We start from the raw sequence: 15,944 nt of genomic DNA, 5'->3' as shown, positions 1-15,944 counted from the left end.
TCAATGAACGGCCTAGAATTTCTGTTTAATATCACCTCATTTCTTAATTCTAGCCCCTGGCAGCCCCATAAGTAGTTCTGGTCTCCCCTTGATATTTACATTTATTTCAGTTATTGGTCAGAAGTGGGTCTCAAGACACAGGCAGTTCTTTTGTATTCTCTAGAGAATTCTCTAGAGAAGTGTTATAGCCACACAAAGTCTCCATTTTGAATTTAAATGGAGATTGCAGCAGTGCTGGAGACTGACATCCCTACTGTGGTAGTGGTATTGGGTCTTTTACCATCATTTAAAGCTAGTGTCCTTGAGACATCTTGCCTGTTTCACAGAGAAAGACAGCATTTCTGTGAGCCACCGGGGGAAGAATAAAGATGTCCGACACTGGAAGCAGCTTCATCACTTCCTGGTTGCACAGGAGGCCCTCTTTGTAACTACAGCCCTTCACAAAAGAAGGATCATATGTTTATGAACTCCCCCTTCAGAGCCTCAACTGAAAACTTGCTCCTACAAATTGTTGTCTAAAATCTCACTTCCCATACTGTCCACGGCCTCGGAAGGGTACACCAGCATGATAAAGAAACATGGGTAGAGAATGGGGCCAGGAGCAAGAGACTTTACGTGACCGATTAAGCAGCACAAGGAAGTTTATTCTTTTAAAAATAGAAAATAAATAAATACAGCCATCAACAATACAAAGAGCCACTTTCAAATTAATAGACTTTCCACTTAACAACTCCCTCTGATTAGGAGGATCAGGGAAGTTTTGCTCTGATCCCTCAAGTAAAGGCCCCCCGACTTGATGAAGCTTTGCCACATCACCATCACTCCATGACGAGTGCACTCTCTGATATTTAATGTAAATCAAGACAAACTGTCCTGTTCACTCCCCTTCCACAGGTGAGCCCCCAGCAGAAACCAAGGACCACCCTGCATATGTACAGCTATATACTCCTGCTATATCATGGAGTGCACTCAGTTGAGACTCTCCTGCTCTACTCATCCCTTCGACAGTCAGCCCATGTTCTTTCGGTTGCCAAATCCCCTTGGGTGTGTGTCTTTCCAGTCCTCCCAGGCTCGAGTTTTCTGTAGAGTTTCCTCATCATCCTCTTCCACCTTCTTCTCCTGCTGCTCTTTCTGCAGCTCCTCTTCAGAAAGATCTGCTGATGGTCAAACAAAAAAAGAGTAAGCTACCACACAGTGAAATGGAAACAAATGAGAATCACCAGTCAAGTTCTCTGTAGCGATGTCTCCTGGAATATGATCTTTAAGAACAAAGGACTTGCCATATGGGATCATCCTAATGGTTTATCTTGATTGGTAGCCTGTCTGTTTCAGAGAAAGGTGCAAGAAAGTCCACAGTGGCCAATTATGAAACAAACACACCCATAGGGAAAGTGTCTTTCTAACCCCCCTCAGTTAATGGTTGACTTATGCCCTGAAGCACAAAGGCTTATATCCTGGTGTTCTTCCTGAAAACACCATCCTGGCCACCATGGATGTAGAAGCACTTTACACCAATATTCCACATGAGGATGGACTACAAGCGGTCAGGAACAGTATCCCTGATGAGGCCACAGCACGCCTGGTGGCTGAGCTTTGTGACTTTGTCCTCACCCACTTCAGATTTGGAGACAACTTATACCTTCAAGTCAGTGGCACTGCTATGGGTACCCGCATGGCCCCACAGTATGCCAACATTTTTATGGCTGACTTAGAACAACGCTTCCTCAGCTCTCATCCCCTAGTGCCCCTCCTGTACTTGCGCTACATTGATGACATCTTCATCATATGGACCCATGGAAAGGAGGCCCTTGAAGAATTCCACCTGGACTTCAACAATTTCCACCCCACTATCAACCTCAGCCTGGACCAGTCCACACAAGAGATCCGCTTCCTGGATACTACAGTGCAAATAAGCGATGGTCACATAAACACCGCCCTATGCCAGAAACCTACTGACCACTATACGTACCTACATGCTTCCATCCAAGACATCACACATTGTCACTGTAGATCCATTGTCTACAGCCAAGCCCTAAGATGCAACCGAATTTGCTCCAACCCCTCAGACAGAGGCAAACACCTACAAAATCTTTATCAAGCATTCGTAAAACTACAATACCCACCTGGGGAAGAGAGGAAACAGATTGACAGAGCAAGACGGGTACCCAGAAATCACCTACTACAGGACAGGCCCAACAAGGACAATAACAGAACACCACTGGCCAGCACATACAGCCCCCAGCTAAAAACTCTCTAGCGCATTATCCACGATCTACAACCTATCCTGGAAAATAATCCTTCACTCTCACAGACCTTGGGAGGCAGGCCAGTCCTCGCTTACAGACAACCCCCCAACCTGAAGCAAATACTCACCAAACCACAGAAACACCAACCCAGGAACCAATCCCTGCAGCAAACCTCGTTGCCTATTCTGTCCCCATATCTACTCTGGCGACACCATCAGAGGACCCAACCACATCAGCCACACCATCAAGGGCTCATTCACCTGCACATCCACTAGTGTTATATATGCCATCATGTGCCAGCAATGCCCCTCTGCCATGTACATTGGCCAAACCGGACAGTCCCTCCGCAAAAGAATAAATGGACACAAATCGGACATCAGGAATGGTAACATACATAAGCCAGTAAGTGAACACTTCAATCTCCCTGGTCATTCTATTACAGATTTAAAAGTCACTATCATTGAACAAAAAAACTTCAGAAACAGACTTCAAAGAGAAACAGCAGAACTAAAATTCATTTGCAAATTTACCACCATTAATCTGGGCTTGAATAGGGACAGGGAGTGGCTGGCTCATTACAGAAGCAGCTTTTCCTCTCCTGGAATTGACACCTCCTCATCTATTATTGGGAGTGGACTACATCCACCCTGATTGAATTGGCCCTGTCAACACTGGTTCTCCACTTGTGAAGTAACTCCCTGCTCTCCATGTGTCAGTATATAATGCCTGCATCTGTAACTTTCACTCTATGCGTCCGAAGAAGTGAGGGTTTTTACCCACGAAAGCTTATGCCCAAATAAATCTGTTAGTCTTTAAGGTGCCACCAGACTCCTTGTTGTTTTTGTAGATACAGACTAACACGGCTACCCCCTGATACTTATATCCTTTCTGTTATTCTACTCAAATATAACTGTGGATACACTCATTCATATAAGTGTCTAATCCTTTGTTTAAGCCTGTTAGGCTCTTACTTCAGAGACGATGTGGCAGTGAGTTCCAGCAGTTAATGTTAAAAAAAAAAAGTCATTGGCAGTTTAGTATATTACTTTATAATTCATTTACAGTAGTGCCTACAGTCCAGGGCCCCATAGTGCTAGTCATTTCACCAATTTACAGATAAGTTCTTTGGGACTGGGACTACCTTTCACTTTCATTAAGCGTTCCCTGTTTTTGTATTCTGAGAATGGGTCCTCCCATTTACCCTGTGTACCCTTTACTTTCTTTGTATCTTGGGTTTTGTTTTTAAGTAACTATCATATCCCCTTTTATTTCTCTCTTCTCTAAACTGCACCGTGTACCTCTTCAAATAGAAGTCTCTCCAAAACCTTTCATCACTTTTGCTGCCCATATAAAGACCCTTCGATTTCTGGTCAGCCCATCTCAAAAAAGATAGAATAAGTGTGTTCAGTTCTGATCTAAGAGAAGGTGTGCCCTGATTTATATTATGGCAATATGTTTTCAGTATTATTCTCCACCCAACTCTTTATACATCCTAACACTGTTTGCTTTTTGGACTGCTGCTGCATATTGAACAGGTGTTTTCATTGAGATGTCTGCAGTGACACTCAAATACCTTTCCTTAGTGGTTCCAGTTAATTAAGAACCCAGTTCTATGCATGATGAGTTCAAATGATTCCTTCTGAGGTACACTAGCTTACATTTCTCACTCATCTGCCATCGTGTTGCTTATTCAGCTAGGTTTGTTGGGTCCCTCTGAAGTTCCCTGCATTCTTCACTTTTTTTTCCCCCCCTCCTTTTGTTTTCTGTTTCAGCCAGTTTCAGAGCCATGACAATACTTTGCCTGTCATGCTACTGCTTCTTAGTTTTCTTAATAGCCTCTTGTGACAGACTTTGAAGGACAACAGGTTACAGCGTATTTGGATTTTCAAAAAGCATGTCTGTTCCTATTTTGTTAACAAGCTCACTGAACACTAGTAAATTAGAATCAGATTTTTCCTTTACAAAAGATGTTTCAGCTTGTCTCCATCGTATTATGTTTATCTGGTTGTTTTACAATGGTTTCAACCAATTTTCCTGACACTGCAATAATGCACACTGGTTTGTGATTCCTAGGATCATTAGCACCCCCATTTACATATTCCTTACTGCTCCATACCTGCTGTTGTCTGGAGTTTGCCTTTATCGGGCATGATGTCCTGTTTACAGCGCTGTTCGTACCAATCATTTACTGTCATAGTTGCCAGGCTAGGATAGCCAGCTCCTAACACCCTGCAGGAAGAAATAGATAGTTAACAAAGCTACATACACAGTGCACATTCTATGTCAAGTTAATCCTCCTGTTGCGGCCTCATATCGCAGGTACTCAACACACCAAGACGACAGTCTTTCCAGGGCAGCCCCAACTTATCAAGCACATTCTCACCTCCCATTCAAGAGAGTCCTTAGTCTGCCTGTTTAAATGAACCCTCCTGATTTGTACCATCTATGTTATTTTTCCTGTTATGTTGAGTAGAATATTTAAAATAAAAAGAAAGTGTGACCCTGTAAGTTCTATACAGATATTAACCTCCTTTTGGCCCATTTGGTAAAGATAGGATTAGACCTAGTATTGACCAAAAAGCTCTTCCCTTATGATGCTGCAGTGCACAGAAAATCATCTGCCTGGCTGATGTTCTCCCCACAAAGTGACTTCATTTCAGTGGTGATAGCTAATAAATTTGCAAAGCTATTGGAGATCTTCCTGCATGAGGAGCACTTGAAAAACAAATTATTATAAAAATGATAAGATGAGCTTAGGTCCATTCACATATCAAACTAACAAGACTGGCCCCAGAATGACATCCTCAGAAGATAGTTAAGGACTTTAGAACAGAATGCCTTAGAATTCCATCCCTGCAAAGATCTCTGTGTTGTCTAGTTAAAGTAGCACAAATCATTCTAATTTCTCCACTGGCTTGACAGCCAGAATTTATAGTCTGATCCTTGTATTCAGGGTCTTTATTCTGGATCCTTTGTGAACCACGAGGTCATCCTGACCACCGTACTATTAGAGATTCCTCTATCCCTCCTCAGAGCAAACTCCTTTCAGTTTTCTTGTAAACAGGGGGGAGGGATAGCTCAGTGGTTTGAGCACTGGCCTGCTAAACCCAGGGTTGTGAGTTCAATCCTTGAGGGGGCCACTTAGGGATCTGGGGCAAAGTCAGTACTTGGTCCTGCTAGCAAAGGCAGGGGGCTGGACTCGATGACCTTTCAGGGTCTCTTCCAGTTCTATGAGATAGGTATATCTCCATATATTATATTATATTAACTGAAGTCCCAGCAAGGAACTGTGTTCTGGAGTTCTACAGAAAGACAGAAGGGCCAGACAAGGCCACTTCGATCATCACTCAGAACTTTATGAATCCTTCCCACCAGCATCTCATCTTCCCTGATCTTGATTCTGCAAGGATAGTGCCGCAGCCACCTTTTCAATGAGTCTATTCCACTAACACATTACTCTGACTTAGCTTTTTGATTCCAGAGCTTCTGGCCATGACTGCTTGCCCTACATCTGAGGATGTAACAACTCTCAGCCTTGCTTTAAACTGCTCCCCAGAGAATAATTTAGACTCTCCTCCAGTCCACTGAAGATGTTTCTCTTTCTACAATATACACTTTGCCCCCCTCCAGCCTGCTCTTGTTTTCTTCAGGCTCTTGGTCTGAAAATATCCCAGGACTACTGAATCCTTATTGCTTCTGTTCATTATTAGGCTCATTGGTCAAAGTCAGGGTATAACCGATGCAGTCTCCTGCTGCCTTTAGCTCAGTTCCATTTATTTGACTTATTCATTTTTGCATCTAATGACCATAATGAAGATCTGGCAACAATCCATTTTATTTACTATATCAGTCAGTGCAGAACACAGATTTGGATGCTTTCATTGATTTCCCATTTCTACAGTCTTCCCATTTAGTAACTTTACACACATACCCTTCCATCTCCTAGAGCGCCTGCAGTATTGTGTCACTGCCCCATCAAGATAATTTAAGCTCACTAGAAACAGCCAAGGCGCAAGCACCAACCTCTGGAAACTTTTTTCTCTCTCTCTCTTTTTTTTTTTTAATTTTCCCCCTCAAATTGGACATTACAGTTATATTGCTATAAGTCTAGAAATGTCTCTTCCTCCATTTCCCGTCTTGTTCTGTCCCAAAGCCTGTAATGTGACCTTGTGGGGTTCTTTATCAAAAAGAATAGGGAAACAGCAAACTGGTTGCATACTGCATGTTGACATCTTCTGGGAGAGAGCTACTTCTATTCTATTCTGGAGTCTGCCACTATGGCTTAATCCACACACACACTTGTGAACTCTGGATATATGCTGTTATTCTGCACAAGTAGTTGCAATCAACACCTTCTCTGAGGATTTGGGATTCTCAGCAGTTGCAGTTCAAGTCACTAATGGCTAGGAATGTCTAATATGTGTTATGATACATATACCTACTTTGGGACACCTTACCTTTATCCTGTAATGCTGTGCAGGACATAAACATGTTTTGTACTGGAACTAGTGTATTTACAGAGTTCAAGCCTACAACAATTTGCTCTCCAGTAACCTTATATCCACAGAGACCATCCCAGAAGTCTAAAAGGCAGAGACCTGCTCAGCTCATAGGACCCTTGAGGCAGCATCCATTCACCCCAAAGGATAAGGATGGACGACACCCCTAGATACTTGCTGTAGAACACCAAGCAACTAGGAACCAAGCTCAGAATCCAGTCCTTTACTTAGCAAAATAAAACACATTTCTAAGATCCCAACAAAGGCCATGCTGTGAACATAGCAAAAAGCTTAGGCACAAGATGGTGACAAAAAACCTGGCAACCATACTCCTTCCAATACAATTAACTGGTAGGTATACAAATATAAAATCCTGACTCCATTCAGTGCACTTCCTGTTAACAGCTATAATTAAGGAGTTATATGTGTTTCTCAAGAACCACAGCAGACCTCTCTAGTAGATAACATCTTATGCTTCACTATCAAGGTGAATTTATTTTGGCTATATGACAGTCTTTTCCTAAGTTTGCCATTAGACTGATGGACAGACTGCTTCTGAAGTCACAGCTTTCACTGGCTCTAACACACTGACACTTCACATTAGAGACTGACATTGACGAACTACAGAGTTACCCAGATCCTTTGAGCACAAACATGCACCTCACTCCTAGGGATAGATCCAAAATTTCAAGGTTTGCAGGAGTAAAATTTCCTTTAAACACAGGACGAAAAGGGAACTGTAACAAAGGTGAAGCAAAGGGCAGCATAGTGGGCCAACTCAGATTGCCTACTAGCCACCAACCGTCTTTCCTTTCTTGGCTCTGTTTTAAGCCCTAGATTGGTAAAGGAAGTGCTAAGAGACACTCTGCTTGAGTAGCAACAGTGATGCTGCTATGACACTTTGAGGGCTCAGAGAGGGGCAAAGGAAGCCTTGCCAGCTGAGAACTCCTCCCAGTTAACCAAATATAAAGAAAACAGAGCATATATATGGTGGTACTCTTGGATCAGTGCACTCCACAGAGATGCTAGGACAGCATATTGGAGCATGCTGGTAGAGGGGAAATAAGAAAAGGAAAAGTGGGAGGAGGTATCTTACAGGCTCCCACCCCACCACATACAATAAAAGCCATCCTGACGTGGTGGAGGTCTTGAAGAAATATTTCCTTTGGACGTGGAAGAATGCCCTGAGCCCAGCTTAGCCTTTTGTAAACACATTCCAAGCAGCGCTGTGCTCACTACTTCTTGGAAAATGGAGCTGTATGAGAGAGATTGCATCTAACGTTATTATGGTGCAACATACTTAGCCTGCATGGTGTCTCGGGTGAGAATGAAAGGTTTCATTGCAGTCCTGGGATGCTGAGAAGTCTGAGGAGGTGCTGAAGCCTTGAGATAGGAAACAAAAAGCAAAAAGATTTACTTTCAGAATAGCCTCCCCTGCATCCCCCTTCACGTCCTCAAGTGCAGAGCATGAGAAGAGCGCCACCTCTGCAGTCAGAGAAATGTACTGAGGGTACGTCTACACTGCAGCTGGGAGATGGGATTCCCAGCGAGAAGAGAGAGGGACTTGTGCTAGCTCAGTTTGGGATAGTGTGCTAAAAACAGCAGGATGGATGTTGTGGCACAGGCAGCAGCACGGGATTCCTGCCTGAGTCCAAGACCGCCTGATCAACCTGGGTCGAAATTCAGATGGCTAGCCTGAGCCACCATCTGCCCCGCAATGACCACACTGCTGTTTTTAGCATACTTGCTCGAGCAGACCAAGTGCACTTATCTACTGGTGCTGCAAATCACATGCCAGCTGCATTGTAGACATACCATGAGTCTGACAAGTTCCGGCCTTAACCCATGCTATGCCATAAACTTCCTAGGTGAGCTTCAGCATGTGACGTCACTTCCCTGTGCCTCAGGCACTCCCGTCCTGGGTGAAAGCAAGAAGCTGATAAAACATGAGGCAGCTGCAGTTGAGCTAGACTAACCTGGAGGAAAGAAACAAGAACAGTTATTTCTCCCAGAGACCAAACATGGCACATCTGCCACTCAGTAAATCCTATCACGAGCAGTAATTTACCACCTCAGAGCACTGCAGTTGAGCAGAGCGCTGTCACCCCAGTTGACAGTGCTACAGGGACAGGTCACTGAAGTGCACAAAACAAGTTTATGTCCCAAATAAAGCTGGAATATTTTATGCAATATCCATTTAATGCGTTTCTAATTCTAAACAGTAGACATTTTAAGTGAAGAGCACAAAGTTTGAACTCTTGAAAACAGCATTAGTCTGTATGATACAGATGTCGCATTTGCTGAAGGGGCTTTTACTGTTCAACAGGGTCACTCCTTTCAGATGGCACCTGAACATTCTGAAAGCCAAGACTGCATGCTTAAAAGATCACTGGATTATTATTTTAACTGTGGCAGATTTTTTATTTTAAGAGTGAGGGACTGATAATCTGGCATAGTGTAGAGAAACAGGGTAAACCTGCTCCAGCAGTCTTTAAAGTACCTCTAGTGTGATGTGCAATACTCTGCTGTTTCAAGCCTTGACTGCCCACAACTAGAAAAGGTCATGCCAAATTTGGGCCTGGTTTGTTAATACAGACAAATATCCATTAGGCATTAAACAGAGACCCTTCCATTCATTTCACTTGTGATCTATGTAGAATTTTAACCCAGGACTTCACATATGAAAGTACACTAAGCTCTGCCATTGAAACCATCTGATAATCTTTCATTTCGTTTCAGGCTCACCAATGTCCGTCATCAACCCCTGTTGTACACAAAACCTACAAGCCCCACACCCCACGACATATCCCAAATCTCATACCTGTTTTAGTGCATTCCTTCCTCTCAAAATCACCATTTCCTGGTCAATGCTCTCAATTTCGTCCAGGCTTGTTGTGATCCACTTCTGGATTTGCAGCACGTAGAATTCCCGTATCTGTTCCTCCTCCGCCTGGCCACTCTCCACAAAAGCTTTCATGGAGGCCAACCTATTCTCCACTTCCTTCTTCTGCTTATATCTGCCTCAGGGAGAGAGAGATAGGACCATTTAAGGAGCCTCTTTCAAACAACATTTTAACAGATGGTACTTGACACAGCTGACTGTACAGCAAAGAGAGTTCAGGATGTTGTCATAGGGTGGATCACACTTTGTTAGAGAAATTACCTTTTGGAACAAGAAGCTCTGAAGTTCAGAATTTGAACACATCCCAACAGCACTACAGCAGCGGCTTCAAGGGAAAAGTAAAGTAATATATTTCAATACAAGTCAGCACCTTATGGCCAGCCCGCTCTCTGGAGACCGTCAGCAAAGTGCCCCACAAACTACAGTTTGAGAATCTTAACATGGAGTACAAGGGACACTCTTCCCATACTAATCAGCATCCAACAGGTGGATTTATCTTCTTGACTAAAGGCCTTCTCTTTCCCCTGTAAGGCTACTGAGAATATATAAAAACAGTCACATGCATATAGCACAATGCAAGAGGGAATTCTGCTACAGTCTCCCTTTCCTCTCCCCTTCACTTTGACTGGTTATGATCCTTCTTTGACATGTCAGATCAAGTTTAGATTATATGCTCTTTGGAGCAAGCACAGGATCTTCACCTGTCTTTGTGAGGTGCCTAATACAATTTTTGGAACTCAAAAAAATATACAAGAGGGCAGTTTTTGATGGCTCATTGCTGCAGTGTGGGTAAGAAGACCTTGGCTGCAGGTATCTCCACTTTGCTGTTGAATACGATATATTTCAAACAAGAGGCTGGCTGAGATGCCAAGAAGCCTGCTGACCATTAACGAAAACCAGAGATACAAGTTTAAAGTGGGTACCATGCCATCTTCAAGAAATTAGCTCTTTAAAGAGAAAAGTCATGCTGACAGGATGTGTGAATAACTGCAAATCAGGAAGTACTTAACACCCAGGAGCTTCTCCAACAATAGCCACTATGGGTACCTGGTGGAAAAACCAAATAGAAAAAAAAACCACCCATGGTGCATAAAATATTCCAGTCATTTGGTTTTTCCTCAAGTAAATTTTATTATGGTAGAAGCTGCGCTAAAGCCACCTATGCATAGAATAGATAGCGCATGGGCAGAGGCAATGAGTTTCCCCCACACAACACAACCAATACTCCTAATGGAGGGATCATCTGAAGGAAAGGGGCACTCGAACTTCCTGGCCTAAAATCTTTAGTGCCCCTGCTGAGAGACCACCAACATGAGAGCTAATTAGGCCCTTCTTAGGAAATAAAGATATCAGAGGGGATCCTATAGGATGTAGTCAAGTATCAGGGGGTAGCCGTGTTAGTCTGTATCTACAAAAACAACAAAGAGTCTGGTGGCACCTTAAAGACTAACAGATTTATTTGGGCATAAGCTTTCATGATTAAAAACCTCACTTCTTCGGATGCATGGTTTTTACTCACGAAAGCTTATGCCCAAATAAATCTGTTAGTCTTTAAGGTGCCACCAGACTCTTTGTTGTTTTTATAGGATGTAGTAATTCCTAGCTAGACAGAGATCTGGGCTTCAAAGTCTGAATCCTTGAGTTCAAAGTGCAAAAGGACACCTGAATTAGAAAACAGGGAGCTGTTTTATTACTTTATGGGATTATTATTTAAATCAAATATGCTTCTAAGGCTAGTCCCTTAGGCCCAGTTTTAGTGATTAACAAACTCGGCTAGGGAATCATTTCTGGGGTCCTCAGAATAAAACATTAAGAACCAAGGAGAGGGAAACTAAGGGGGTTGGAAGGGCAGATCATTCAGGAGAATCTCTTACTAAATTCAATACTGAGGGGCTGGACAAGCATAATGTTAAGAAACAGAAGGACCATACCTCCAACTTCCCTCCTGGAGCAGTACAAGGGAAGTGACCCCATCCTAGCCAACCTTTATACTTTGAAGTAGGACAATGCTCTTCAAATAAGTTACTCCAAGGACACCACACATTTTATTACTACTCCCCAGACTCTAGAATTCTACCACATTCCTACCAGTTACTTTTGAGGGCCTCCATGCACTTGGGGTGATAGAGGGTGAGGAGGAAGAGGTGGCGGGAACATGCAGGCCTGGAATATAAGGAGGAGGTGCCATTCATCTGGACTGAGGTGTATTGGTGAATCCACATAAAATCTTGCCCAGTCTGTGTGACCTATGCTTGTCTTTATCAAAGTCAACGTGATTCCTCACTGCTGACATCAAGCCAACTTCCCAGATCAGAGAACAAACTGCAGCTTGCCCTTGAACAGAATCTACAGAGATGTTGCCTCTTCCCCCTAATATACATATTGTTGCCAACAACCTTGGTCTCACAGCAAGAAGTGACCTTATATGTTCATTATATCTTATTATACAATTTGAAAAATAGGTAGTGTTTAAATAGTTGTACTAAAGCTGATGCTGAAAAAGAGGTAGCAGTACTGAGGACTTTGATAAGTGTATGGTGTTTTTCCTCTCACAGTTAAAAGGCTTTGGAGACAACTGGATCAGTGAAATGATACTACTGTATTTTACCATCCCAAATCCATGTCTCTTAGAATATGGACTCTTTGGGGCTGGGACCATGCGTTTGTATGCAGCTTGGTGGGTCAGTAAGTTTGGCCACCCCTCTGGTAATATTTCTTTTCCTCTCATTTACAACTTTAGGCTCCAATCTGGTAAATACTGCACAAATGGTCCCTCTCTGTGCAAGATGGGGTCTTAGTTACCCGAGTGATTACAACTACTGAATAGAAGTTGTAATCAACATGCCTATTAATGAATGCTATAGTAAATCAAGGGCTCTCCTGCCCAGGGAGAACTTAATAGCATTAAATGACACCCATGGTGAATATCTTGAAAACTAGAATGCATGTTATTTAATAAATGAATGATGAAAAACTGTTTTTTCACTTTAATTACAATTCAAGCTATTCTCTTTACCATTTTATATTAATCATTCCTATAATATCATACTGTACCATTTTGTACTATGAAATATTCTACTTTTCCACCCCTAATTTTGTATCTGCAACTGCTTTAATAAGGGGGGTGGGGAGGGAGAGAATCTACCTTTCAATTTTTGCCTGTCTACCAGATGCCATGGCCACCAGACTGGACTGTGTGCCAGCTGGGCCAGCCCCGGAAGTACTCTCTGTAGGCTCATTTTCATTAGGACTCTCTGGTGTTGGTGGAAGGTGGAACTTGCCAATCTGGTAGTTCTTGCAGAGCTTCAGGAAGTCCATGAAGTGGGCACGAGCACTCTGCACATGCTCCAGACGCTTGCTAAGATTGACCTGTTTCATGGTGAGGGCTCCCAACAAAGCAGGTAACAGCAGATACTTCAGGTCAGCTGATGCAATCTCCTCCAGGTCTTCATTTTGGCTGAAAGAGAAATAAGATCTTCCTGTACCTCTACCCTATTGGGTTCACACCTATGGCATGTATAGGAAGAACTAATCTCCACATCTCTGCAATGGGAGGAGGACCAAAAAGAAGGGATGGACGGAACATTTCCTCAGCTGAAGACAGCTCCTGGAGTGCAAGCTCTGAAGTCTTGTCTAAACTAGGATAAAAGATGGGTTTTTAAAATGTGTTAGCTAATATTTTATATCACCATAGCTTTTATCCTAGCCTAGATAAGGCTCCAGATAGAGCAGTAATACTCACAACATACAATGCTCTTTATCAACTGGTTTAGGTCTTTCTGCATCACCATATTCTATGGATTGTTATGCACTTCTAAAATAGTTGTGGACCAGCCCATTGATTAATGGGGGCCAGTTTTAATTCTCTAACTTTATCCTTGCTAACAGGACTAGCAAGAAAATAGATGCAGGATGCTTAGCACTTAGATGATGGAGCACTTCATGCCACTATGAAGCAATCCCTCTGACAGAACAAGTTGCAGAACTGATGGGCTATGAAAGCCAACGCCCCTCATCTGCAAGGTGGTGGCTACATTCCAGGGTAGTTTCTCCATGGGGGGGGGTGCGGATGGGGAGGGGGTCAGGCTCTGAAAAATAAAGCAGTATAAAACTAGTATGTAGCTTTTTGCTTCTCTATCAAGAATGTCCATATATTTTTTTTTAATATTGCACTTTATAAGATGTGTATATTTGCTCGACTTCATAATTCTACTCAAAGCCAACTCTGTTCTGACATGCTTTGAAAGGCTTTGTCAAATTCTGTAAAATTTAACCACTACACCGCCACAGAGGTGGCAGCAGGAGTTCTCTCTCACCTACCACAAACAGCGTATCTGGGATTTTCATGCATACCCGCTGCTTGGAAACTGTATTTACCGGAGAAGCGGGATTCAGTGATCCGAACATTGAGAGTCCCAGATCCTAACCAAAGCTCTGCTGCGAACTCTTCATAATCTTGCCTCTATTAGGGATATTTTGCAAACCCTTCCCACTGCTAGTGACACCAGTTCAGGTTCCTACCACAGCCAGAGGCCCGGTGTAAGGGAGCTGCTTCCTATCGGGGGCATTTTAAGATCTGGGAAGGGTTCGATGATGTGGGGCTTCAAACACCCGCGGCCTGTCTACACCTGCGCTCCCAGGACCGACAGCAGGCCCCGACACTGACCGCCCGGCCCGCCCAAGCGACATACAGCAGGCTCGTCCACCGATGTGCGCGGCCCGAGGTAGCGCGATTAGTTGGTCGGGTCCGCAGAGCCCGGGGCCAGCTGCCCAGGGGAGGGGGGCCGCAGAGCCGGGGAAAAGGGGGGGGGCGAGGCGGGGCCGGGCGCCCAGGGGAGGGGGGGGGCCCGCAGAGCCGGGGAAAAGGGGGGGCGAGGCGGGGCCGGGCGCCCAGGGGAGGGGGGGGGGCCCGCAGAGCCGGGGAAAAGGGGGGGCGAGGCGGGGCCGGGCGCCCAGGGGAGGGGGGGGGGCCCGCAGAGCCGGGGAAAAGGGGGGGCGAGGCGGGGGCAGGCGCCCAGGGGAGGGGGGGGCGCAGAGCCGGGAAAAGGGGGGGCGAGGCGGGGGCAGGCGCCCAGGGGAGGGGGGGGCCCGCAGAGCCGGGGAAAAGGGGGGGCGAGGCGGGGCCGGGCGCCCAGGGGAGCGGGGGGGCCCGCAGAGCCGGGGAAAAGGGGGGGCGAGGCGGGGGCAGGCGCCCAGGGGAGGGGGGGCCCGCAGAGCCGGGGAAAAGGGGGGGCGAGGCGGGGCCGGGCGCCCAGGGGAGGGGGGGGGCCCGCAGAGCCGGGGAAAGGGGGGGGCGAGGCGGGGCCGGGCGCCCAGGGGAGGGGGGGGGCCGGGCGCCCAGGGGAGGGGGGGGGCCGCAGAGCCGGGAAAAGGGGGGGCGAGGCGGGGCCGGGCGCCCAGGGGAGGGGGGGGGCGCAGAGCCGGGAAAAGGGGGGGCGAGGCGGGGCCGGGCGCCCATGGGAGGGGGGGGCGCAGAGCCGGGAAAAGGGGGGGCGAGGCGGGGCCGGGCGCCCATGGGAGGGGGGGGCGCAGAGCCGGGAAAAGGGGGGGCGAGGCGGGGCCGGGCGCCCAGGGGAGGGGGGGGCACAGAGCCGGGGAAAGGGGGGGCGAGGCGGGGCCGGGCGCCCAGGGGAGGGGGGGGCGCAGAGCCGGGAAAAGGGGGGGCGAGGCGGGGCCGGGCGCCCAGGGGAGGGGGGGGCGCAGAGCCGGGAAAAGGGGGGCGCAGCCTGAAGCCTCCGCCCCCCGAAAGGGCAGCTCGGCCGCGCACCTGAAGAGGTCGAGCTGCGCTACGCCGCGGGCTGCCTGCTGCAGGAGGTCGAGCCCCCGCCGGACCTTGTCCTGGACCGCCGGGACCCCCGAGGAGGGCTCGGTACTGGTGTCCACCTCGTCCAAGAGCCGCCAGCCCGTTTCCAGCAGGTCGGGGAGACGCGGTGGCGTCTCTGCTATCCCCTCCGCCATCTTAGGCAGGTGAGCGGTGCCTATGCGCAACTCCTTCCGGGAGTGGCAGAGCAGCGCCCGGCCGCCATATTAGTAGAGGCGACCCTCAACTTAAGCGCCCGGACGCCATCTTGGTTGAGGAAACGAAGCGTGTTGGGCGGAGGGTTCGGGGCCTGAGGCCGGGCCCGGAGATTCTCCTTTGGGCGGGTTGATGTTCCTGGGCTGTCGCGCCTCAGGCCCCAATACCGGCCTAGCACCGCACACCGGCCGAAGGGCGCCTGCTGAGCCTGGTTCCAAGTGTTGCAGGCGCCGGTGCCTCGGGCCCAGCCCGGCAGAAAGCGCACACGCTGACATCGGACT

The 15,944-nt window shown here is 46.7% G+C and overlaps 1 protein-coding gene across 2 annotated transcripts; it reads right to left on the bottom strand.

The window, feature by feature from the left end:
• Positions 1–623: 623 nt before the first annotated feature.
• IGBP1 (immunoglobulin binding protein 1) lies at positions 624–15,644 on the bottom strand. Of its 2 annotated transcripts, none has more exons than XM_054040225.1 (6): positions 15,415–15,644; positions 12,793–13,104; positions 9,567–9,762; positions 8,046–8,128; positions 4,363–4,475; positions 624–1,157 (listed from the first exon to the last, which is right to left on the bottom strand). In XM_054040225.1, the coding sequence occupies exons 1-6, from the start codon at positions 15,603–15,605 to the stop codon at positions 1,009–1,011; spliced, it is 1,044 nt and encodes a 347-aa protein (XP_053896200.1). In that variant the 5' UTR covers positions 15,606–15,644; the 3' UTR covers positions 624–1,008. The 2 variants fall into 2 exon arrangements, with proteins under 2 accessions (XP_053896200.1, XP_053896201.1); XM_054040226.1 differs by having other exon boundaries at positions 624–1,154.
• Positions 15,645–15,944: the final 300 nt, after the last annotated feature.

The sequence above is a fragment of the Malaclemys terrapin genome, chromosome 9, assembly GCF_027887155.1.
Source record: "Malaclemys terrapin pileata isolate rMalTer1 chromosome 9, rMalTer1.hap1, whole genome shotgun sequence".
In the NCBI taxonomy this organism is placed as follows: Eukaryota; Metazoa; Chordata; order Testudines; family Emydidae; genus Malaclemys; species Malaclemys terrapin.
This window is presented reverse-complemented; position numbering and strand designations above follow the sequence as displayed.